Source organism: Oratosquilla oratoria, chromosome 1 (assembly GCF_046742065.1).
Source record: "Oratosquilla oratoria isolate Oo_2021 chromosome 1, ASM4674206v1, whole genome shotgun sequence".
NCBI classification, from domain to species: Eukaryota; Metazoa; Arthropoda; class Malacostraca; order Stomatopoda; family Squillidae; genus Oratosquilla; species Oratosquilla oratoria.
Window position 1 is genome coordinate 64037656 of NC_134777.1, and position 27050 is coordinate 64064705.

The 27050-nt window shown below is 39.8% G+C and overlaps 1 protein-coding gene across 5 annotated transcripts in view; it reads right to left on the minus strand.

The window, feature by feature from the left end:
• The window catches only part of ca (RCC1 and BTB domain containing protein claret), a 90969-nt gene that overhangs the window by 53868 nt on the left and 10051 nt on the right, over nucleotides 1-27050 (minus strand). For all 5 annotated transcript variants that reach the window (XM_076199498.1, XM_076199407.1, XM_076199255.1 and 2 more), the window contains exons 2-6: nucleotides 16280-16407; nucleotides 13945-14078; nucleotides 13265-13403; nucleotides 11096-11267; nucleotides 9829-10096 (exon numbers count right to left, since the gene is read on the minus strand). In XM_076199498.1, the coding sequence (XP_076055613.1) occupies nucleotides 9829-10096; nucleotides 11096-11267; nucleotides 13265-13403; nucleotides 13945-14078; nucleotides 16280-16395 (829 nt within the window). In that variant the 5' untranslated portion in view covers nucleotides 16396-16407. The remainder of the gene's footprint in view (nucleotides 1-9828; nucleotides 10097-11095; nucleotides 11268-13264; nucleotides 13404-13944; nucleotides 14079-16279; nucleotides 16408-27050) is intronic.

The window sequence follows — 27050 nt, forward strand, 5'->3', positions numbered from 1 at the left end:
CTCTTCTATAACTATCCTTTTTGAGTTTCTTTTCATGTCCTCTTGTTTTTCTCTTATCCCACTTTAATAAATCTTCTTTGTCAAGGACTTCCATCCTTTTCATAATTCTGTAAATGGTCAGTAGACCTCCTCTTTCTCTTCTTTGTTCCAGGGTTGGTAGTTTCAGTTTGGACAATCTTTGTATGTTTAGAGAGAGTTGGTGCCAACTTTGTCATTGCTCTTTGAATTCTTTCTAATTTCGTTATATTCTTTTTAGTACTGGGTGTCCATAGTGTCACAGCATACTCCAATCTTGGTCTTATCAGTGTAACTAATATTTTCTTTACCATTTCCTCATCCAAGTAGTCAAAGGCCACTTTCATTGATCTTAGTAAATTGAAAGTTTCTCTGACTATTTTGTTGATATGCTTGTCTGGTGACATGCCTTTGCTAATAACACTGTATAACAATGAAAAAAAAAACGGAAATGAGACTATCCTTTTCTAGAGTTATTTTTTGCGTAGATCACGAATATAACATCCGTTTCTTTCTGTGACCCTCCAGTTCTTCGTAAATAGCAGTGCCCGCAATGTCTATCTGAACGGTATTTTTTGTTGCTTTTACCATTTATATAATTTTTCACATAGCTATGTGTTTTTTTTTCTTAACAGGATACAGAGTTAAGATGCCTAGAGAATGCAAGAATTCGCCAGACAAGTTTTGTGGATCAGTTACATTAACCCCTTCCATACGGTGCCGCACACGTAGGCGTCATGGACTTAGATCTCGGTGGCAGCAACCAATGCCAGCCGTACGACGTGTCGTAATAATACTCGCATCATAAAATATAGTCACCGCTTATATCGATCGTTCTCTCTTCACCCGTGAATTTTGATAACCATAGAAAATGCGATTACAAAAGAATTAGAAAGAATGTCATTATGGAGGGGCGACTACAATAAATATAATCAAGACGCCGATATGGCAGCCTCGCGAATACACTCGCTCCCCATGACGCCTACGTGTGCGGCACCGTATGGAAGGGGTTAAGGCAATACAAGAGACAGTTGACTCAACGTGTAAAGAAACTTTATGAGCTGTACTTTGGATGTAAAGTGGGTGACCAGGACAAAAGCTGGGCACCTCACATATGTTGTGTCAAGTGTACAAGTTCCCTTTCTGCCTGGGTGAAAGGCAAAGGGACTGGCCTCATGTTTGGCGTACCAATGGTCTGGAGGGAGCCAAAGGACCACTCAACAGATTGCTACTTCTGCTTAACGGATATTAAAGGTGGGTGTTCAGTGTTTATTTTTTACTGTTTTTATATATATTTTCAAGAGATGTATCAATAAAAAAGATCGAAATACATAATAAGTTGCACTTCCACTATTTTTGCACGTGATCACAACCAATAGTATCCATTTTTAGTCTGATTTTATTTTATTTTCCAGCAGGTCGCAACAGAAAAGGCAAGAAATCTATCGTGTATCCAGATCTTCAGTCTGCTATTCGCCCAGTTCTACATTCAAGTGATATTCCTGTACCACAGCCGCCCTCTGAACTACCAAGCGATGACACGAGCAACTCAGACGATTCAGAATCTCAAGATGCAACGTATACGACACAACTTGAATCTGATAAGAAACCACACCTCATCACCCAACCAGAACTCAATGATCTAGTTCGTGATCTAACACTTACTAAGCAACAGAGTGAACTCCTGGCCTCACGTTTGCAACAATGGCACCTGTTGGATGAAGAAGCTCGAATTACAGTATTTAGGAAGCGTTCTGCAAATCTACAGGATTTCTTCACTTTGGAAAACAACTTGACTTATTGTAATGATATCAGAGGCCTATTCAGTGCCCTTGAGTTGTCCTATGAACCCAATAAGTGGAGGCTATTCATAGATGGATCCCTTTACAGCATAAAAGCAGTTCTGTTGCACATTGGGAACACCATGCCTTCAGTTCCAGTTGCTTACTCAGTCATTTTAAGAGACATATGAGAACCTTGCTTTTATTCTAGACCGCATAAGTTACAAAGAGCATGAGTGGTTAATTTGTGCAGACTTGAAAGTAGTAGCCATACTTAATGGGCTACAAACTGGATACACCAAATTTATGTGCTTTCTTTGCAAGTGGGACAGTAGGGCCAGATCAGAACATTATATACGCTCAGAATGGCCATCTCGGGAATCTATGACGCTTGGATGCCATAATGTAATTCATGAGCCACTAGTTAAGAAGGAGAAAATCATTTTGCCACCACTGCATATAAAACTAGGCCTAATGAAGCAATTTACCAAAGCACTGCAACATAACAAGCCATGTTTCCAGTATCTCAAAGGGATCTTCCCTAAAATTAGTGATGCCAAGATTAAAGAGGGTATATTTGTAGGCCCTCAGATTCGCAAGCTTATAAATGATGAGGACTTTGAGGCGACAATGGATGAACCTGAGCTAGCGGCCTGGCATGCATTCAAAGATGTATGCAAAGGGCTTCTGGGAAAGCACCAAGAGTCCCAGCGAGAGCGTAAAGTGGAGAGGCTAATCAAATGCTACCAAGATCTCGGATGCAATATGTCACTGAAGATACACTTTCTTCATTCTCATCTGTCCTTCTTCCCAGAGAATGCAGCAGATGTGAGTGATGAACATGGAGAGAGGTTCCATCAAGATATAGCGTCAATGGAAAACAGGTACAAGGGAAAATGGAGCCCTGCTATGCTGGCTGACTTCTGTTGGAACCTGAAGCGTGACACGCCTGAGACGTCTTATAAAAGAAGAAGTAAATAATAGATTGTAGGTTAATACATCATATAAAGCTAACAAACATGCAGATTCATTATATATAAATTAAATAAATACAATGAAGACATTTAATCTGATTTTCGGAGCAAAATACATATATGGAACCTTGGATATCTCTATTAATTGCATAATTATTAAAACAGCGATTTACAAAAAATTGTGACGTGGCATGAAATTTTTATCAAATTTGAATTAAGCACACTGAACTTCATAACAAAACGCACATGAGAACTATGTTTTTTTCTTAATCCTAAAATTTGTTGTACAGTGTAATTACTCCTAAGTCCCTTTCCAAGCTAACTTATTGAAATTCCTTTGTACCAATTTTATATTGCCCTGATATTCTATTTTTACTTCTTCCAAACTCCATTATACTACATTTCTTGATGTTGAAGTTAACTTTACACTTTTGACTCCATTCCCAGATTTTATCCTGGTCTTTCTGTAGTGATTCACAGTCTTTCTCTGTACTTACTTTCTTTAGTAGTTTTGCATCATCTGCAAAGAAGTTCATATAACATTCCACATCTTCATCCATGTCATTTGTATATATGGCAAACATTATCAGAGCCAATACAGCCTTGTGGGACTCTACTTATCATTTCTTCCCAGGTCAAGTTTTTCTCTCTCAGTACCACCCTCATTTTTCTCCTGTTCAAGAAATCTTCCATCCAATTCCATTACTTTCCTTGTACACCAGCTATTATTTCAATTTTTCTTAATAGCTTTTTGTGTGGTACTTTATCAAATGCTTTTTATAGATCTTGGAAAGCACAATCCATCCATCTGTCCCTTTCTTGCATTATTTCTATTAGCCTCAAGTAAAAGCAAATCAAGTTAGTGGCACATGATCTTCCATGTCTAAATCGAAATTATTTTGGATTCATACAGTGCTGTTGCCACAATCACTCCTTCATACAGTCTCCTCTTCGCATCCATTCCCAAATGTGGAGGGAGTGAACATGAGGGGACGTCCTAGGATGAGGTGGATGGATGGGGTGAAGGGGGCTTTGGGGAAGAGGGGAATGTCTGTTGAGGAAGGAAGGGAGAGGACGGAAGACAGAGGTGAGTGGAGAATGGTTGTATATGGATGATGTTGTGACTGCATGAGGAGGAATGGGCAGGGGGGTGGGGGGTGGGGTAGTATGTGTGAGTAAATTTTGACGCAGCCCGAAGGGATTTCTCCCCGTCCTCTCCTTATATGCAAAGGGGGACGGAGAGGGGGGGTCGCCGATTAAATGAAGCGGCCTTGCTGTGGATGTACTGTGTCTTGCGACACTGCTTCTGACCCAGGACGGTGGGCAGGGTGCAGGGATGACCCGTCATCCAGGAGGTGTTCAGATGAGAGGAAGGGTGGGAGGGGTGTGGAGTGTATTTAGGGATGAAATGGGTGGGAGTGTTTTTATGCCTTTCCCTTTTTGGCTACCTCCCTTGGAAGGGGGAAAAAGCCTTGGTATATGTATGTATGTATGTATTTTGGATTCAGTATAAATTACCTTCTTCTAGATGTTTAATCCATCTACTTTTGATAACTTTTTCACATATTTTTGCTATTGTGTAGGGGAGATTGGTCTATAATTAGTTGGATTTTCCTGGTCTCCTCCTTTATATACTGATACAATATTTGCATTTTTCCAATCTTGTGGTACCTTCCCTTCTTTGAGTGAGAAATAAATAATTTTATATACTTTGTCTGTTAGTTCATCTATACATTCTTTTGATATCCAATTTGCAATTCCATCCAGATTGTGTAATTTTCTGAATTCAAAGTTTTCTATTTCATCCCTTATTTTTTTCTTTGTCACAGTTCTTTCTTTCATTGGAGGGGATCTTTCTCTATGTCCTTCCTTCCAATTTTGTGTACTTTCAATTGTGAATACAGATTTAAAATGTTTGTTCATAATTTCAGCCATTTCTACATCTTCTATATATTCATCATTCCCTTGACGCAGTTTTACTATTTCTTGTTTATCTTTTAGTTTACTAATCACATACCTGAGATCAGTTTGGGTTGGTCTTTGCATTTTTCTATTATGTCTTTTTCATAATTTCTCTTTTCTTCCTTACATATATTTACATATTCATTTCTCCCTGTCTTCTCCTTTTCTGCATGAGGGGATGGAGAGGGGGGGTCGCCGAATTTATGAAGCAGCCTTGCTGTGGATGTGCTGTGTCTTGCGACACTGCTTCTGACCCAGGGCAATGGACAGGATGCTGGGATGACCCGTCATCCAGGAGGTGCCAAGATAAGAGGGAGAGAGGAGGGTGGAGGGGAGTGGAATATATAGGAAATGGAATGGGTGGGAGTGGTTTCTATGCCTTTTTCTTTTTGGCTATCCCCTGTGTAGGGGGAAAAAGCCTTTGGTATATGTATGTATGTAGTTTGATTTATATTTGCCACTTACTCTTTTTTTTTTTTTTTTTTTTTTCCATCTTTTCCAAACTCTGTCTCTTCTATCTTTGGCCTCACTACATTTTTTGTTGTCCCATCACTTAATGTACACCCTTTCTTGTTTCTTCTTTGGTAAATATTTGTCTATTCCCTCGTTATAAATTTCTTTTATTATGTTCCACGTCTGAGAAGTATGATGGGGGTTACTAGGCTGGATAGAGTGAGAAATGAGGAGGTGAGGAGAACAGGGGTGGTAAGGGTGTTGGGAGATAGGGTGGATGAAAGAGTATTGGGATGGTTTGGACACATGGAAAGAATGAGTGAAGAAAGACTAGTAAAAGAGGTATGGAAGGTAGATGTGGAGGGAGTGAACATGAGGGGGCGACCAAGGATGAGATGGATGGATGGGCTGAAAGGGGCTTTCGGGAAGAGGGGAATGTCTGTTGAGGAAGGACAGGAGAGGACAGAAGACAGGGGTGAATGGAGAATGGTTGTATATGGATGATGTTGTGATGCATAAAGTGGAATGGGTGGGGGAATGGAGGGTGAGGTAGTATGTGTGAGAAAACAGAGCTCATTTCTAGCCATCTGTTACTGCCTGTGGAATGATATTTTAATGCAGGCTGAAGGGATTTCTCCCTGTCTTCTCTTTTTCTGCACGAAGGGACAGAGAGGGGGGGGTTGCAAATTAAATGAAGTGGCATTGCTGTGGATGCTGTGTCTTGCTGCATTGCTTCTGACCCAGGGCATTGGGCAAGACATAGGGATGACCTGTCATCCAGGAGGAGCCAAGATAAAAGGGAGGGAGGGGGGTAAATGGGAGTGGAGTATATGGGGATGGTATGGGTGGGAGTGGATTTTATGCTTTTGTTTTTTGCTACCTCCCATGTATGAAGGAAAAACCATTGGTATATGTATGTGTATGTATTTAATACATATACCAAAGGCTTTTCCCCCCTTACAAGGGAGGTAGCCAAAAAACAAAGGCACAAAAACCACTCCCACCCATTCCATCCCTAATACACTCCACTCCCCTCCACCCTCTCTCTTATCTTGGCACCTCCTGGATGACGGGTCATCCCTGCATCTTGTCCACTGCCCTGGGTCAGAAGCAGTGTCACAAGACACAGCACATCCACAGCAAGGCTCCTTCATTAAATTGGCAACCCCCCCCTCTCCATTCCCTCATGCAGAAAAGGAGAAGACACCTCATCTCAAACACATTTAAACTAATTCTCTCTTCCTCTCTCATGTTCCATATTTCTGTCCCATACAGTGCTGGTGGCACAATCACTCCTTCATACAATCTCCTCTTAGCCTCCATTCCCAAATGTCTATTCCTCATTACACTTTTCAATCCACCAAGGCATTTACTTGCTTCTCTCAATCTACATTCTACCTCCACCTCCACTCCAACCTTTCCTGCCACATTTGCACCCAAGTATCTAATACTATTCACTTCCTCCAGTCACTCTCACTTAATGCTCACTTCCAGTCTGCTGCCACTTTCACCCCTTGTACATCTCATCACCTTACTTTTACCCACATTTATCTTCAACTTTCTTCTTTCACACATTCTCCCAACCTCTGTCACCAACTTCCTCAATCCCTCCTCTGATCCTGCTACAAGCGCAGTGTTGTCCGCAAACAATAGTTGGTTCACATCCCACTTTTCTCCATTTTCTTTAAACATTTCCAATGCCTGACCCACCACTCTTACATTTACCTCTCTGACCACCCCATCCATGTATAAATTGAACAGCCAGGGCAACATAGCACATCCCTGACGAAGTCCCACCTTTACCTCGAACCACTCACTCTCTCCATTTCTAATCCTGACACATGCTCGACTACTCTTGTAAAAACTTTTGACAGCTCCTAAAAGCTTTCCTCCTATCTCGTACATCTGCAAAACCTCCCACAGTGCCTTCCTGTCTATCCTGTCATAAGCCTTTTCCAGATCCATAAAAGCCCAAAAAACATCCTTACCTTTTCCTATAGCTTTCTCACATATCTGTCTTACCACAAAAATCTGATCTATGGAACCTCTACCTGTCCTAAATCCACACTGTTCCTCACCAATTACTCCCTCTGTTCCTCTTCTTATCCTCTCAATCAAGATCCTCTCATAAGCCTTCCCAACTGCATTTCACAAGCTAATCCCTCTGAAACTACTGCACACATTTGTCCCCTTTTCCCTTGCACTCCTCCAGTCCTCTGGCACCCTACCCTCTCTCCAACAAACATTAAATAACCTCACCAGCCAGTCCACCATCACTGTACCTCCTTTTTTTAGACATTCTGCATGGCATCCATCCATACCTGCTCTCATCATCTTAACAACTGCCTTCACTTCATCCTTCCTTATTTCTCCTCCATTTTCCTCACTCATCATGGTGATTTTCTTAGCACTTCCCACAGCAACTAGTTTTCCCTCCCTATCCTCCTTCACATCTAGCAACTCCCTAAAATATTCTGCCCATCTTCCCCTTATTGCCTTCGCTTCCATTATCATCTCTCCTTCTGCACCTTTTACCTTTTCTTCTCTACTTGATTTGCCTCCTCTTCCTCTCTTAACCACTTCACTACGGGACTTAAATCTCGCGGGCAGCAGCCAATGCCAGCTGTACGACGTGTCGTAATAATACTCGCATCATAAAATATAGTCACGGCTTATATCGATCGTTCTCTCTTTCACCCGTGAATTTTGAAAACCACAGAGAATGGGATTAAGAGCAGATAAGGGAGAATGTAAAAACACAGGGGCGACTACAATAAATATAATCAAGACGCCAGTATGGCAGCGTCGCGAATCCACTTGCTCCTCATGACGCCTACGTGTGCGGCACCGTATGGAAGGGGTTAATTTATTTCCAAAACATCTTTTTATTACTTTCAAAATTTTCTGTCATACTCTTACCCCATTTTACATCTGCTCTCCTCTTTGACTCCTTTACCTTTTGCTTTACTTCTCTTTTCTTTTCTTTGTACCTCTCATATGACTCCCTCGTCCTATTTTGTAACCAATCTGTGAAAGCTCGCTTCTTCTCTTTTACAACCTTCTTTGTTTCCTCATCCCACCATTCACTACTCTTCCTTCTATTTCCTCCTGTTCTTCTTGTTCCACACACCATCTTTGCACACTTTGTGACTCCCTCCTTGAACCATCCCCATTCCTCCTCCACTCCTAGCTCTACTCTATCCTTCACTCCCTCCCACTCCTCTCTCAGCTTCTTCTTGTACTCCTTCTCCTTTTCCTATTCATTTAAAGAGTTCACTCTAAGCACCTCCCTACCTTTTGTCCTTTTCCTCTTTCTCCATCTATCTTCCACTCTCAACTTACCTTCCACCCAAAAATTATCTGATATTCCCCCACTCTCTCCCCTTAGAACATCTACATCCTTAACTCTTCCTATTATACTCCTATCTACTACATAGTCCATTGACACTCTATCTACCACTCTTCCATCCACCACCCTCTCCCATGTGTACTTATGCTCTACTTTCTTCTGAAACACTGTATTTGCTATCAACTCTCTTTCTAGACACATCTCCACCATCAACTCTCAACTACAATTCTTTCCTGGAACTCCACATTTCCCAACCACTCCATCAATTGATTCATTTCCTATCCTAGCATTAAGGTCTCCCAATACTACTACATTGACATTCCTCCCTAATCCCTCTATGCACTCATTTAAATCTATCCAAAAAGCCTCCCTTTCTTCTCACTACCAGGCCCATATGCACTTACAAAAACCCACATCTCCTTTCCCAGTTTCACCTTCATCCACATTATCCTTGAAGAAACATCTTTCCACTCCACTACACATTTACCTATCTCTTCACTTACTAGTATAGCCACCCCTTCTCTCCCTCTCCCTCTCTTCACTCCTGAGAACCTCCCAACTACACTCCCAAACTCACACTCGCCCTTCCCTCTCAACTTAGTTTCACTCACAGCCAACACATCCATCTTTCTTCTCACAAATATACTACCATCTCTTCCCTTTTACTCTCATCTGTACCACATCCATGCACATTAAAAGACCCAAACCTTAGGGTGCTAGTTGGAAAACTCCTAGACCCTCTTATGCCTTAACATTTTTTTAGGAATGTCCCCTGTGGGGCTACAGGGAGAAGGATGCCTGGTCCCAATCCCCGTCCCATTTTTCTCGCCTCTTACAATCCAAGTGGGAATACCTGGTGGCAGCATTCTTTTCCCCCAACCACAATAAGCTCAATATTCAAATTTTCTGACTAATGGAAAACCTATGCATCCAAGTCAGTAACAAACAACATACTACAAGAAGGAAGTTTGAATTGTTTAAATGTGGGTGGCACTGGGTTGTCTGCTGTTGGTTCACATAGCACTACTTGTTGAGGGAAATTGTAATAAATAAATATATAAGATGCCAAGAGAAGAGGGAGGGTAGAGGGTGGAGGGGAGTGGAGTGTATTTAGGGATGAAATGGGCGGGAATGGTTTTTAGGCCTTTTTCTTTTTGGCTACCTCCCTTGTAAGAAGGGAAAAAGCCCTTGGTATATGTATGTATAATGATATTGGTCTATATTACAAATAAGTTAATGTATGCAAAAAGGAAAATGTAAATAGGTAAATAAACTATCAGTAGCTGAAAATTACCTTTATTTTCTGTTAAGGGTCGCCTTGCCCTTCCCTGTTTGGCTTCTGCTAATCTCTGTTTCAGGAGTTGTAACTTCTCAACTGAAAGCTGTTTGAGACCCTGGAGCCTTGACCTTGGAGGTGGCACCGAGGCCGATCCCAGTGGCCGCAAAGACCCAGAAGAATCATCATCAGGCCACTCAGGGGAAAGGTGCTCAAGGGGGTAGAGATATTGACTACTTCGCTGCTCTAGGACAAGACGCCACTGCCGTTCTTCAGTTCCTGTAATCTGCACATAAATCAAGGATCATTTTCTTGTTCTTTACACATACAAATCCTTCCAATGGTCTATTTGCACAAATACAGTAACTTGTTCTATTTATAGAAAATTATGGTCTATACAATATGCTAGTATGATGAAATACCATGGAATTATCCTGGTATTACTTGATTTATTTTCTTTAACTCTGTGATGTTTCATCATACCAGCAATTTAAATAATCAAATGGGCTGTGAAAATGCTGCCATTATTTTCCTATCCCAACGTATTTCTACAAAGAAAATAGTTGAATACTCTTAATTCAAATACCTCCTTAATTGTAATATTTCCAAAGTACAATGGTCTTCAAAGTCCATTACTTGCCTCACAATGAACAAATCAATTTTTAAAATAATCTCTTCTGTCCCTGCACAGTGTCAATTACTTTTACAATCTGACTGGGGGGCATATGACAAAGTCTCTCCAAGTTCTGTTTGACTGATTAATTTGGTTTAATGTCACAAAATTTCCCCTATCAGGATGCTAAGATGGTGCCTCTTACAGAATACCCCAAAACATGGAATCTAACGAATCATGCCCTTGGTTCAACACTCCCGTAGCAGGGTTCGAACCTCCATCACCTCAACTTCCAATGCAAGTAGCGATGCCCTAGCCAGCTTGGCCAGTGAGTATCCAAGTCTTGTTACGTGTGTTTAAATGTTATGCATTCATTCTGTTTCTCATCTCTTTATATCTATCTGTTGAAGAGGACCATGGCTATTGATCATGGTATACAGAACTTAGAGTACCTCAGTTTTTTTTTTTTTTTTTTCCTTCAGACAATGGGTTTTTTAATTTATTTTTACAAACATTACATTGTTCAGCTCAAATGGATGAAAACTTAAGGTGTTGGTGGTGTCTCCCAAAACAGGGATCAAGGACAATGGATTAAGGGCTTGACAATAAACTACACAATATTTTATTATATCCATACACAAAAAAGGATATAAAGATTATAAATATTCTTACCAAGAGATAGACAGTGTCCAATGAATTGTCCCTGCAAATAAAGAGTTCCGTTACAGGCACTGTTATGTAGGTTCCTCCAACCTCCTTTCCTGTGCTGATCTCCACAAAGGAGAGCTCTCCAAGCTCCGTTCCAATGATGGCAAGTGATGTGTCACCAACAAGGGTTTGCCACCTACAAAGGAAAAATTGCAATGACTGAGGTTTCTGTTGTTTATGTACTGTATCAGTAAGGTTAGAAATTAAAAAGTGCTTTCCTATACATTTGTCTACTGAAATGGCCTCCAACTGAGAGAAAAGAGAGAGAGTGAGAGAGAGAGAGAGAGAGAGAGAGAGAGAGAGAGAGAGAGAGAGAGAGAGAGAGAGAGAGAGAGAGAGAGAGAGAGAGAGAGAGAGAGAGAGAGAGGAGAGAGAGAGAGGAGAGAGAGAGGAGAGAGAGAGATGGAGAGGAGAGAAGAAGAGAAGGAGAGAAGGAGAGAAGAAGAGAAGGAGAGAAGAAGAGAAGGAGAGAAGAAGAGAAAAGGAGAGAAAAGAAGAGAGGGGAAGAGGGAGAGAGGGAGAGAGAGAGGAGAGAGAGAGAGAGGAGAGAGAGGAGAGGGGAGGAAAGGAGAGAGAGGAGAGAGAGGAAAGACAGAGGAGAGGAGAGGAGAAGAAAGAGATGAGAAAGAGAGGAGAAGAGAGAAAGCGAAGAGAGAGAGGAAAGAGAGAGGCAAGAGAGAGAGAAGAGGAGAGAGAGAGGAGAGAGAGAGGAGAGAGAAACAGCAGAGAGGAGAGAAAGAGGTGTGTGTGTGTGAGAGAGAGAGAGAGAGAGAGAGAGAGAGAGAGAGGGAGAGAGAGAGAGAAGAGATAGAGAGAGAGAGAGAAAGAGGGGAGAGAGAGAGAGAGAAAGAGGGGAGAGAGAGAGAGGGGAGAGAGAAAGAGAGAGAGAGAGAGAGAGAGAGAGAGAGAGAGAGAGAGAGAGAGAGAGAGAGAGAGAGAGAGAGAGAGAGAGAGAGAGAGAGAGAGAGAGAGAGAGAGAGAGAGAGAGAGAGAGAGAGGAGAGAGAAACAGCAGAGAGGAGAGAAAGAGGTGTGAGAGAGAGAGAGAGAGAGAGAGAGAGAGAGAGAGAGAGAGAGAGAGAGAGAGAGAGAGAGAGAGAGAGAGAGAGAGAGAGAGAGAGAGAGAGAGAAGGAGAGACAGAGGAGAGAGAGGAGAGACAGAGGAGAGAGAGGAAAGACAGAGGAGAGGAGAGAGACAGGAGAGGAGAGAAAGAGGAGATAAAGAGGAGAGAGAGAGAGGAGAGGAGAGGAGAGGAGAGAGAGAGAAGAGAGAGGAGAGGAGGAAGAGAGGAGAGAGAAGAGGAGAGGAGAGGGAGAGGAGACAGGAGAGAGAGAGAGAGAGAGAGAGAGAGAGAGAGAGAGAGAGAGAGAGAGAGAGAGAGAGAGAGAGAGAGAGAGAGAGAGAAGGAGAGACAGAGGAGAGAGAGGAGAGACAGAGGAGAGAGAGGAAAGACAGAGGAGAGAGAGGAAAGACAGAGGAGAGGAGAGAGACAGGAGAGGAGAGAAAGAGGAGATAAAGAGGAGAGAGAGAGGAGAGGAGAGAGAGGAGAGAGAGGAGAGGAGAGGAGAGGAGAGAGAGAGAAGAGAGAGGAGAGGAGGAAGAGAGGAGAGAGAAGAGGAGAGGGAGAGGAGAGGGAGAGGAGACAGGAGAGAGAGAGAGAGAGAGAGAGAGAGAGAGAGTGAGAGAGAGAGAGAGAGAGAGAGAGAAAATTAATTCCATTAACATAATTTGAATTTTTTTTAGTGTTGAAAAATCAAAAGATAACATGAGCGCACATATCACCATAAAAAACAAAACATGTTTAGACGAAGAAATGAATACAATAGACATGAGATTTAATCACTGCAGAACTGAGATACCTGACAATTTAGTTGTTATTGAGTATAAACACTGAAATACTAAAAGAAATTATAGCTATTGTACTATACATCTATATACCAAGAACTTTTTCCCCTTTATAAGGGAGGTAGCCAAATCAACGGCACACACCCACTCCCGTCCACCACCCCTTCCCCCCTCTCCTCTTAGCTCCTCATGGATGATGGATCATCCTTGTATCCTGCCCACTACCCTGGATCAGATGCAATATAGCACAACATAATAGCTACCAGAAATAAAAACCACAGGGCCTACCAGACAAGTGCTGTTGGTCGAGCACGACTGCCATTGGGTGGCAAGACAAGCACATCATCTGTCTTAAAGCGATGATCTGGAGCCACATTGGGGTCCAGGTAGCCCCCCAATGGAATGACAAAGAGAGTACCATCTTCACCTGTAATACAAATAAAAACATGAACTGACAAAAACTAAAATGAGTAAGAATGAATGACAAAAAGCCTAGTACATGCAGATGACATTGTTGTGCTGATATCAAACAAGGTCATACAGTTTTACTGACTGGAAACCCATAGCCACACAGTAGCAGGCAACATTCTTGGACCTCCATGTCTCCAAAATGCAACCACCTCACAGCACCTCATCCTACATTGCTTTACACTCACTCTTTCCAGAGAGCAAAGCAAAACCTTTTTATTGAGTGGCTTGTGGGCTGAATGGCTGTGGCTTACTTCCTGTGGGCCACAAGTCTCCAGCAAGAAAGAACCAGGGCAACTGACCAATTGATTATAATTATCTGTATTTCTAAGGAATGACCCAGAAAAAGTTCCTGATCTAATTACAATTTCAGAGAACCACCAAGATACTTGGTGAATACAAAGAACACTAGTGTAAAGTTTATTGTTGGTTAGCCTACATTGTCAGGGTCAAATGTGCATGTAGGAAAGTGCCTGACTACATACTAGACATAATCTTACTTGCAACTAGAAGCCACTCAGCTGTAGGGCTGAATGCTAAAGCAACAGGTTTGTGATTGTCATCACTGGTCCATGGAATCTTCCTGGTTGTTGATTCACCTTCACGGTAGTCAAAGATTATGATATCCCCAGAGCTGTTGGTGAAACAAATGTCAATATATTTTTGGTTTATAAAACTGTTTACAAGAAGTATATCAAACAGAAACACACACATATGCAGATAAAGAGAAACTTGAGGAAAGTTCAGAGCCATTTGGAAATAGATTCTACTTATTGAAGACATCATACTTGGAGGCTTAATATACATGTATGTATATACTAATGGCCTTTTCTCTCTTGTAAGGAAGGGGGAAGGGTCATTAAGTCTAACCATGCTTTCACTCTTTATAGATGTATACAGGTACTCCTCACTTAACCTCTTCCATACGGTGCCGCCTACATAGGCGGCATGAGGAGCAAGTGGATACGCAAGGCTGCCATATCGGCATCTTGATTATATTTATTGTAGTCGTCCCTGCGTAACTGACATACTCTCTAAACTGGCTTCATCACATTTTCTATGGTCATCAAAATTCACGGGTGAAAGAGAGAACGATCAATATAAGCGGTGACTATTTTTTATGATGTGAGTATTATGACGCAACATCGTACGTCTGGCAGCTAATGCTGCCTGTGAGATTTTGGCCCGGAGTGAAGTGGTTAACAACGTACTTGTTTTATGACAACTCAAGAGTTACTACAGCTTTATGAACGATCCGATATTCATTTAACAAAAATCTCTCCAAGTTATGACGTGCACGGAGTGCAGTGGTAGCAGTCATGAGTGTAATTGTATGCAGCTGTGTACGATAAGTTGGGCTGAGGCAACTGGCAGTGCGGTCTCCATCTTATCACCTATTGCTGCCTCACATGGTCTTTCATGTGCATCACCCAGTTGCGATAGGTTGTGTAGTATTTTTTTGCTTTCAATACTCGTATATCCCCTCAAGATGTCAGAAAAAAGAAAGAGTACTACTTCTCAAGGATCTTCTGCCAAGAGGCAAAGGAAAGCTATCAATATCAACACAAAGCTTAAGATCATCAAGAAACATGAAGAAGGAAAGAAAGTTCAAACAATCGCTAGTACTATGGGCTTAGCGCATTCTACGATATCTACCATCCTAAAGGACAAAGAACAAGTGAAGGAGATGGCCAAGCCTACAACAGGATACAATGCTTTGATAACAAGGCAGCGAAAAGGTCTCTTACACGAGATGGAAAAATTGTTGGCCATTTGGTTTGATGACCAAATAAACAAAAGAATACCTAGTAGCCTTAATATAATTCAAAGTAAGGTGCTCAGCATCTTCAACATGCTCAAATCATGTGAGGGAGAAGCATGCATGGAAACCTTTATGGCAAGCCACGGTTGGTTCCAGCACTTTCATTGACGATTTAATTTGCACAACTGTAGTATTTGTGGTAAGTAGCAAGTGCAGATATGGAAGCAGCAGCAAAATTTATTAATGTTTTGGATAAGATTATTGAGGAAGGAGGCTATCGCCCAAAACAATTTTTCAACATAGACAAGACAGGACTATTCTAAAAAAAAAAATGCCATAAAGAACGTATCGGTAATTTTGAGAATTTATGTTAATAAAATAATTATTTGTAAGTTGAGTTTCTTTTATTGTATCTTCTTTTTTGTAATTTTAAAAATTTTGTAGGTTAAGAAGATAACTCAACGACGAATTCACTTAATGATGGGGTCGCTGGAACAAAATCCCGTTGTTAAGTGAGGAGTAACTGTACTGTTTACATAAATATATATAGGTATACATATACCACTGTCCTTTTCATTCTTATAAGGGAGAAACAGAATCTAAGCATGCCATGACTCTTTGTACATACATACTTCACTCCCAATGACAACCACTCCTCTCCTTCAGGAAAGGAATGCTACAAGAATAACCTCACTACCATAAAGCAAAACTAAATGATACTTAACATGTATACTCTTTGCAATTAACATTCTTCCACAGTATCTTATAACATAGTCACAGTACCTCTGCAACAAAGCTGTCTGACCCTGCTATTCAAGTACTGTATCTCACTGCATTGCCTTTGACCCACACAGTGCAGAGATGAACCTTCAACTATGAGATGCTAAGATGGGATGGGCAAGTAATGAATAGGTTTGGATAGGTTTGTAGGATGGGTGTATGCTTTGACTTAGCTACTCACCCCCTTATACAGATGAAAAGGCCCTTTGATATGTGTATATAAACATACATTAACCAAAGAATCTAGATCCAAATGGATTTCATGTAGTGAAAAATCTGGTCACTGCACTAACCTAGTTGCAAGTGCTGTTGTGGTGCCCCTGGGTGTGGTTGAGGTGGTAGTGGTGGTAATGTGGCTACGGCGAAGTCCTCCCACCAGCCGCACCACCTCATAGACCCCACCCACCATTGCACTCCTCACCTGAAATAAATATATCAATTAATAAAACCTATGATGATGGCATAACTCAAGCCACAATGGTAAATACTGTCATACATATTTGAAGCACTCATCTCAGTTTACCTTCTCGTAGATCTATGATCACAATATGGTAATAAGGAAATGTATTGGTTTTGCCTCACCTGCACAGGGCTGGGGTGAGCAACCTGTTAACCCAAAGTTATTCAAGCTTCAATGCAAAAAGTTTCTCACATGCCAGCCAAAATTGCTGAGAACATATTATTCATAGTATTTTAAGTATTGGGGGAACCTTTACAAATGTTGAGAGAAAATTGCACTAGGGCTGTCAAATTAAAGAATATTGTAAGTGTGAATGGTAAGCCATGTCAGATTGAACAAATGTAAAATTCAGTGAATTCATTTTTCCTAAAAGGTCATGCGCCCCAACTGCTCAATACTGTATTGAGTTGTTGCGCCCCAACTCCGCCCCAAGTCCATTTGCCCCAGAAATTTGGGGGAATCTACTTCATCAGTAGTTCATGCGCCCCAACTGCTCAATATTAAGTTGTTGCGCCCAAACTCATTTTTTCAATGTTTGAAAGAACTCGGAATTAAAAATTAATATTACGCATTGTATGCAGTAAGAATAATTTTCATGTATAGACAATTCTTTATTGCATTTTCGTCATGAAATAAGATTATTAGACACAGGGCGTAGTAATAATATTTCTATATTCTTTATTCTGTATTATTCGTCATGAAAACCTCTAAATAAAAAGACAACATAAAAGGAGACAAAACAGGATGAAAAGATTAAAAGATTAAAAGGGCACAAAATAGGAACAGTCGGCAAGTAGTTGCATTGGTGACAGATCTCCATTATTATACCTATCTCAGCAATTATGCAAACGGGCCTGGAGTGTCCTATATGATTTTCTCTGGATCCGCTCTTTTTGTACTTTTTAATTCTTCCCAAATAATATATCTTATTTCTTGATGATCGCTAGAGCCTAAACTATCTCCCATTTTTCTGTTACTCGTTAGGTGCTCATTTGTTTTAGGAAGTTATCCTGAACCACATCTAAGGAAAATTTCACTTCCTGATCCCCTACTAAAATTTCCAGTCAATGTTTCTATAATTAAAATCTTCTACGATCACAACGTTTTTGTACTGGGACGCCCTGCGAATTTCATGAATCAGGGGATCAGTCTGATAAATGCTGAGGTCAGGAGGTCTATGGGGGTATGGACAAATGTTCACAGCCTTAATTAAAAAAAATGGACAAATGTGCACACCCTAAAAATCTCACACCCCCTGATGGCATTCTTATCTAAATCTATATGATTTTTGTGGGATTGATCTTATTTTCATTCAGATTTTTTGTGGGATTATGATTTCATTTCTATTAAGATTTTTGTGGGATTATGATTCTAATTTTGTTTCCTTTTAATTACTGGACTGTTTTCTTTGAATTTCAAGGTAAGATGGAATAGAATACAAGTAGTTTTGGCTGAGTAATTTTGAAAAATATTACAATTCTTTGAGGATCTTATGTGAGATAGTGTGCATTAATTGGCATTGGTAACAGAAAACTTTTGATTAAAGATAATGATAACAGTTTATTTTGGGGGTAATATTATTTCCTTTGAGGGATTCCTAATTGATTTTATTTTATTAAAGAAATGTTTTTCTTAATTTGTTTCAAGTTTGAGGGACCCCTGATTGCGTTTTGGTGTTTTTTATAAAGTTTGTTCAAACAAGTGTTTCTTATTGTTTGAACTTTGAGGTGAGATTATTATGAGTGGATAAATGTTTTGAATAATTTTAGAATCATTTGTATATTTGAATTGTAGGTTTTTATAGCAAAGTTTGTTTAAAAACTTCTTAAGTATTACAGTTTACATTTTAGAGAGTTGTAAAGCATTACATATTTATTTGAACTTTATAGGTGGGATATTTCTTATGATTTATAGTAATTAGCAAACTTACACTTTTTAAATGTAATTGACCTTTTGCATACATTTTTACCTGCATATTATTCACACTTCTTTATCTAGTATCATATAAAAGAAAGGTCAGTAGCTACCATTTCAGTTTATTCCAAGACTGAGAAGTATAGGCCTACATGTTCATGTTACCATGGAGGTCATAAAGACAAATAGGGGTGGAGTCAAATTGTGTTGCAATGATTACATGTATGTTGAAAAAATAAAAGAGAAGATTATGTAAGATGGCAATGCGTGAAACAGAGGAGTGAAGGCTGTACAGGAGGCCTGACCAGCAATCTCACAGTAAATATGGGTGCCATGATATTTTACTTTTTCAAAAAGTTATCTCCTGGTAGTTTTTGGTAGCTATACAGATTTTCATTTACTTTTAACATTTTAACTAATAATATGATACATATAAATTTACCTAGCCCTAATCTAGATCCTTAGCCACCAAAACAAACTATAGGACTTTATATACAGGGATGCACAAAATACTGAAACTTTGTCTTCAACTATTATTGAATTGTCACCAACCCGAACCCATGAAATTCGTTAATTAAATTAATCAGTGACCCAAACCTTAGGGTACTGGTTGGAAAACTCCTAGACCCTCTTATGCCTTTACTTTTTTTTTTTTTAGGAATGTCCCCTGTGAGGTTACAGGTAGCAGGATTCCTAGTCCTAACCCCCGTCCCATTATCTGTCGCCTTTTACGACTCAAGTGGAAAGACTTGGTGGCAGCATTCTATCCCCCACCACAGGGTAGGCAAAAAAATGGAAATGAATATTCAGAGAAATGGTACAGGGCAGTATCAAGGGGTTGGGGGACAGCAGAACAGAGGGCTTTGGTCCATAGGGGCACCCCATATAGACCCTAAAGTATCAACTGCATGCTACTTTGCCACAATAACATGCAGTCAATACCCCAAATGGGGCAAGAATAGGTTTCTGTCGAATGAGCTGTTCAGTGTCTTCTGTGTAGTGATTGCATCTGGACCAATTTGCACTTGTAGGTCTATTCTATGTATCGTTTTAAAGCTGTACATGGTCACCTGAACACAGATGTGCTAGTGTGGCTCTTGCTAGTCATGGGAGGAACTTCCATATCAAGCTAAAATCTGGGGGGTTTGGTGCACTTGGGAATTTGGTGGTCAGACTTGGGGGTGCTTGTTCTATGATGTGTGTACATGTCTCTGTACACACGTGTTCCTTGAGCCTGGTGGTAGGTTGTTGATGTTTGAAAACTCATTCACCCCATTACATAATACATGAAAAAAAGACAACGATAATGACAATATTAGCAGCATATTGTTCAAATATATGCAACAAGTGATATACCTATGTGGTACTGCACTTCACTGCTAATTCAGCAATCTGAGCTGGAGTCCCCAACAAAAGCTAGTGGCTAGATTCTTCAAAAGCACAGCTGAAATGCATCACAACGCTGCAATCTAGCATCCAACTCTGATGGGCAAGGTGTATATGTATTTACCTAGTTGTATTTTAGGGGAAGAGAGCTATGCTCGTAGCGACCCACTTTTGTATCTTTCAGCATCTAGTTTGATCTTAAATTCTCATATAGTTTTTGCACTCACTGTTTCCTCATTCAGTTTGTTCCAGATATCTGCCACTCTGTGTGGGAAGCTATTCTTTTTCAGATCTCTTCTGTAACTATCCTTCTGAAGTTTCATTTCATGTCTTCTTGTTTTTCTTTTATCCCACTTTAGTAAATAATCTCTATCAAGAACTTCTATCCCTTTCATAATTCTGTAGATGGTCAGTAGATGATCTCTTTCTTCTTTGTTCCAGGGCTAGCAGTTTGAGTTTGGCCAATCTTTGTTTGTATGTCAATTTGGAGAGTGTTGGTGCCATCTTTATCGTTGCTTTTTGAATTCTTTCTAATTTCTTTCTTTTTAGTACTGGGTGTCCATAGTGTTGTAGCATACTCCAATCTTGGTCTTATCAATGTAACTAATATTTTCTTTACCATTTCTTCATCCAAGTAGTCAAAGGCCACTTTCATTGATCTTAGTAAATTGAAAGTTTCTCCGACTATTCTGTTGATATGTTTGTCTGGTGCCATGTCATTGGTGATAGTTACTCCTAGGTCCCTTTCCGAGTTGACTTTTTTAACTTCCTTTGTACCAATTTTATATTGTCCCGATATTCTATTTTTACTTTTTCCAAATTCCATTATACTACATTTCTTGATGTTGAAGTTCACTTCACACTTTTGACTCCATTCCCAGACTTTGTCCAGGTCTTTTTGTAGTGATTTACAATCTTCCTCTGTACTTACTCTCTTTAGTAATTTCACATCATCTGCAAAGAAGTTCATATAAAATTCCACACCTTCATCCATGTCATTTATATATATGGCAAACATTATTGGAGCCAATACCTTGTGGACCTCCACTTATCATTTCTTCCCAGGTTGAGTTTTTGTCTCCAAGTACCACCCTCATTTTTCTCCCGTTAAAGAAATCTCTCATCCATTCCAATAACTTTCCTTGTACTCCACCTATTGTCTCAATTTTCTTAGTAGCTTTTTGTGTGGTACTTTGTGTGTATCTGTGTGTGATTCACCATGGTCTTGGATAACATGTTGGACTTGTGATCAATAGCTATTACCCTCCCGGAAGAGAGCTCAGAGCTCGTACATAACTGATCTATGGGTAATGCTGTGATCTTATATACACACACACCCAACTCCCTGGCCACGAAAGTTGGAGTAATGACTCACAGCACAGTGATACTGAAATTATTTCAGCACTGGGCAGGATTCGAACTTGAACCACCACAGTTACAGCTGCAATTGCTACCCCTGCGCCATCAAGTGTGTGTGTGTATTTACCTAATTGTAGTATACAGGAAAGGAACAATGCTTTTTGGGTCCTATCTCCTATTCTCTAACTTTCTTACATACCTAGACTCAAATTCATGTATGGTGTGTGCATTTACCTTGTTGTATCATACAGGAAGGGGAGCTATGCTCATGGTGACCTGTCTTTATATCTTGCAACATCTAGTTTGTTCTTAAATTCATGTATGGTGTTTGCACACACTATTGTTTCATCAAATTTGTTCCAGAAATCCATCAGTGTGGAAAGCTGTTTTTTTTCAGATTTCTTCTATAACTGTCTTTTTTTAGTTTCTTTTCATGTCCCCTTGTTTTTCTTCTATCCTAATTTAATAAGTGTTTGTGTGTATTTACCTAATTGTAGCATACAGGAAAGGAGCAATGCTCATTGGGTCCTATCTCCTGGTCTCTAATTTTCTAACAAGCTTAGATTCAAATTCATGTAAAGTTCCAACTTAACCTATATCTTTTATTTCCAATAATCATATTTCGAAGTAGGAGGTGAGCCAGCTGTTGTTTGCAGACGACACTGCGCTTGTGGCAGGATCGGAGGAGGGACTGAGGAAGTTAGTGACAGAGTTTGGGAGAGTATGTGATAGAAGAAACTAAAGATAAATGTGGGTAAAAGTAAGGTGATGAGATGTACAAGGGGTGAAAGTGGCAGTAGACTGGAAGTGAGCATTAAGGGAGAGCGACTGGAGGAAGTGGATAGTTTTAGATACTTGGGTGCAAATGTGGCAGGAAAAGGTGGAGTGAAGGTGGAGGTAGAATGTAGATTGAGAGAAGCGAGTAAATGCCTTGGTGGGTTGAAGAGTGTAATGAGGAATAGACATTTGGGAATGGATGCTAAGAGGAGACTGTATGAAGGAGTGATTGTGCCAACAGCACTGTATGGGGCAGAAACATGGAACATAAGAGAGGAAGAGAGAAGGAGTTTGAATGTGTTTGAGATGAGGTGTCTGAGAAGTATGATGGGGGTTACTAGGCCAGATAGAGTGAGAAATGAGGAGGTGAGGAGAAGAATGGGGGTGGAAAGGTAGTTGGGAGATAGGGTTGATGAAAGAGTATTAGGATGGTTTGGACACATGGAAAGAATGAGTGAAGAAAGACTAGTAAAAGAGGTATGGAAGGCAGATGTGGAGGGAGTGAACATGAGGGGACGTCCTAGGATGAGGTGGATGGATGGGGTGAAGGGGGCTTTGGGGAAGAGGGGAATGTCTGTTGAGGAAGGACGGGAGAGGACAGAAGACAGGGGTGAATGGAGAATGGTTGTATATGGATGATGTTGTGATGCATGAGGTAGAATGGGCAGGGGGATGGGGGGTGAGGTAGTATGTGTGAGCAAATTTTGACGCAGCCCGAAGGGATTTCTCCCTGTCTTCTCCTTTTATGCATGGGGGGATGGAGAGGGGGGGTCGCCGATTTAATGAAGCAGCCTTGCTGTGGATGTGCTGTGTCTTGCGACACTGCTTCTGACCCAGGGCAGTGGACAAGGTGCAGGGATGACCCGTCATCCAGGAGGTGCTAAGATGAGAGGGAGGGTGGAGGGGTGTGGAGTGTATTCAGGGATGGAATGGGTGGGAATGATTTTATGCCTTTTCCTTTTTGGCTACCTCCCTTGTAAGAGGGAAAAACCCTTGGTATATGTATATGTATATTTTGATTTGAACTCATGTATTTTTTTAGCTTAGGCTATATCACCTTCTCAACTACTCCGTATAGTTATACATCTATATATGGAAAATGTATTTCTTCACATCCTTTTAACATGAGGTCTTTCTTATTTTACTTTCATAACCTCTTAAAGCCCTCCCATCTTTAATCAGGATATCTATAGTATTCTATCAATGCTATCTGTCCTCTCTAGTGACTTTAACACTAATCATGCCACCTCTTTCTCTTCAATCTTTCAAAGTTAACAGAACCAGTACCTTTAGTCTGTGTGCGTGTATTTACCTAGCTGTATTTTACGGGAAGAGGAGCTATGCTTGTGGTGTCCCGTCTTCATATCTCATTTTATCAAGGCTGTTTATAAAATTCGTGTATTGTTTTTGCACACACCACATTTTCATCTAACTTGTTCCAAATGTCTATTACCCTGTGGGGAAAGCTGTTCTTTTTCAGGTCTCTTCTATAACTGTCTTTCTTGATTTTCTTTCCGTGTCCTCTTGTGTCTCTACTATCCCATTTTATTAGATCTTCTCTATCAATAGTTTCTATGCCTTTCATGATTCTATAAATAGTTATCAAGTCTCCTCTCTCTCTTCTTTGCTCTAATGTCTGTAGCTCAAGTTTTGCTAGTCTCTCATGTGATAGTTCAGAGAGAGTTGGTGCCAATTTTGTAATTGCTCTTTGTATTCTTTCAAGTTTTGTTATACATTTTTTGTACTTGGTGACCATGTCATCGCTGCATACTCCAATCTTGGTCTTATCAATGTGACTAGTATTTTCTTCACCATTTCTTCGTCCAGGTATGTAAAATGCCACTTTGATTGTTCTTATAAAATTATAAGTTTCTCCAAAAATTTTGTTTATACATTTCTCAGGGGACATATTATTCATAATAATGACTCCCAGATCCTTCTCATTTTCTACTTTTTTAATTTCTTCCTCTCCCAATTTATATGATCCCACTATTTTTTTTTTTTTTTTTTTTTTTTTGCTTCCTCCAAATTCCATGATACTACACTTCTTGATATTGAATTCCATCTCCCACTTCCTACTCCATTTCCATACTTTATTGAGATCACTCTGCAGTGACTCACAATCTTCTAGTGTTCACTTTTTTCAATAATTTTGCAAAGAAGCTCATATAACTTTCAATTCCTTTATCCATATAATTAATATATATAGCAAACATTATTGGGACCAGAACTGTTCCTTATGGAACTCCACTTATCATTTCATCCCAATTAGTGTTTGTCTCTTATTACCACTCATTTTTCTTTCATGCAAGAAGTCTTTCATCCACTTCAGCAATTTGCCCTATATTCTTCCTGCAGTTTCTAATTTCTTTAGCAATTTCTTATGTGGCACCTTATCAAGCTTTTTTCAAGGAAATAGCTGTTGATCACAAGTCCAACACATGATCCAATGACCAAGGTGAATCACAATCAGCCCATCCATATCTTTCTTGTATTACATCTATTAGCCTTGAATAGAAATGCATTAAGTTTGTGACACATGATCATCCTTGTCTAAATCCAAATTCCCTTGGATTTAGTATGTTGTTTTTTTCGAAATGCCTTACCCATCTACTTTTGATCGTTCTTTCACAAATTTTAGCTATCGTACTTGTAAGAGAGACCGTTCTATAGTTAGTTGTTTCCCCCTTTATATATTGGCACCACATTTGCTCTTTTCCAATCTTCTGGAACTTTTCCTTCTTTCAATGAACTGCTTATTAGACTACGTATTTTGTCTGTTAGTTCATTACTTCGTTCTCTCAAAATCCAGTTTGCCATTTCATCTGGTCCATGCGATTTTCTGACATCGAGATTACTCAAGTGATTCATTATTTCATTCCTTGTTACTTCTATCTCTTTCATAGGGGGGACTTTCTCCTCCCACTTGACATCTCTAAGTTGTACGTTCTTCCTCATAAACACCAATTTAAAATGTTTGTTCATAATTTCTGCCATTTCTATTTCCTCTGTGTATTCAACTCCTCCTTGTCATAGTTTCTCTAATTCTTGTTTCTTTTTCAGTTTGTTGTTTACAAATCTGTGAAATAGTTTTGGTTGATCTTTACATTTTTCTATGACATCTTTTTCGAATTTTCTCTTTTCTTCTCTGAACATTTGTACATATTCATTTCTATAACTAGTACAGGTAAACGTCGACTTACGATGGCCGCGACTTACGATTGTTCGACTTTACGATGACGACGACGACGACGACGATATGATAATTTAACCCCTTCCATACGGTGCCGCACACGTAGGCGTCATGAGGAGCAAGTGGATTCGCGACGCTGCCATATCGGCGTCTTGATTATATTTATTGTAGTCGCCCCTGTGTTTTTACATTCTCTCAAATGTGCCTTGAATCCCATTCTCTGTGGTTTTCAAAATTCGCGGGTGAAAGAGAGAACGATCGATATAAGCGGTGACTATATTTTATGATGCGAGTATTATTACGTCACGTCGTATGGCTGGCATTGGCTGCTGCCCGCGAGATTTAAGTTCGGTACTGAAAATACATATTATAGTGTTTGAATATGGTAAAAAGGATAAAAATAATTAAATAAACTACTGTACATGTTTAATAGGCTATATTCAGTATCTCTGGGGGTTAATATACAGGTAGGCTAGGTACAGTGACCACGGAACGGTGATACACAAATTGGGGATCGACTTACGATGAAATCGTCTTACGATGGCTCTATCGAAACCTAATGCCATCGTAAGTCGACGTTTACCTGTATATATTTTCCACTTTTTAGGTCTTGTCTTTCGTCCATTTTATCCAAGCTTTATCCCTTTTGTCTTTTAACTCCCTACATCTTTTGTTGTACCAACACTTTATACTTTTTCTTGTTTTTGTCTTGGAACATACTTTTCCACTTCTTTAATTTTGTTTTTTTTGTCAAAATATTCAATTTCTCTTCTACTGTTGTTTCCTCCTTGTGTATCCTTTCCCAGTCTGCTTTTTGAAAGAATTCTCTTATTTTATCAAAATTTGTTTTTCCATACATCAATCTTCCCTTTCTATACAGTTTTTTTTTCATGTATTTTTCCTCATTTAGTTCCAGTTCAACCAATATGTGGTCACTTTTACTTATCGGTGTCTTATATTCAACCTTGTCCACTATTTCAGGTTCTGATGTGATTATTAGGTCCAGTCTTGATGGTTCTTCCTCATTTCTATACATAGTATTCTCTTGTATCCATTGCGTCATTGTATGTTCTATAATCATATCAAGTAGTACATTTCCCCATAGGTCGTCTCCACCCTTCATTGTCATCTCTTCCCAACAGATTTCTTTACAATTAAAGTCACCTATTATAACTACTGGTATTCTTCCTCCATCTTCCAATATCTTATTTAGTGTTATCCTTGTGTCTTCTAACATATTTTTGTGTTCTTTCTCTTCCCATGAAGCCGTTTTAGGAGGCACATAATTTACCACAAACTTCCTGCTCTTCTCATCCCTGTCCTCCACTTCCATCATAATCATTTCTACTCTATTCTTTCCATATGTGACATTCCTCACATTCATATCCTTCTTAGTCAGGAACATAACTCCACCCCTTTGTTTCTAATCCAATAATTATATGCACCATGTCCTACACTGCTGGGTGGTAGTGAACTTTTCAATTTTGTCTCTACAATTCCCATTATGTCGTTCTTTTTCCTTCAGGTAATCATTCAGTTCATTCAAGCCTATTATCAAGCCATCTATATTTGTGTTAGACACTTTTAATTTTCTGCTACTTCCATTGTGCTTTCCATTTCCCTTCCATTTTTCTCTGCTATGAACCATTTCCTCACTACTCTCCAATAGAATTCATCTTTGACTCTGTTTCTTGTTTTTTTCCTTAGCTTCTAGTCTTTTTGGTTTTCTCATCCTCTCTTTCCTCTTTATTCATTTCTCTTTTTATCCATACCTGTTTATACTGATCACTTTTTGCTAGTTTCCTTGCTTTTGCTAAGATATTCTCTGCTGTCATTTGTGACCTGAATTTAACCTTAATTGGTCTGGTCTTATCTGTATTGTATTTCCCTAGTCTATACATTTCTTCAATTTCTTTCCCTGTTTCTTGTTCATCCTCTTGAACTACTTCTAATATCTTGTTTACTTTTTCCTTCT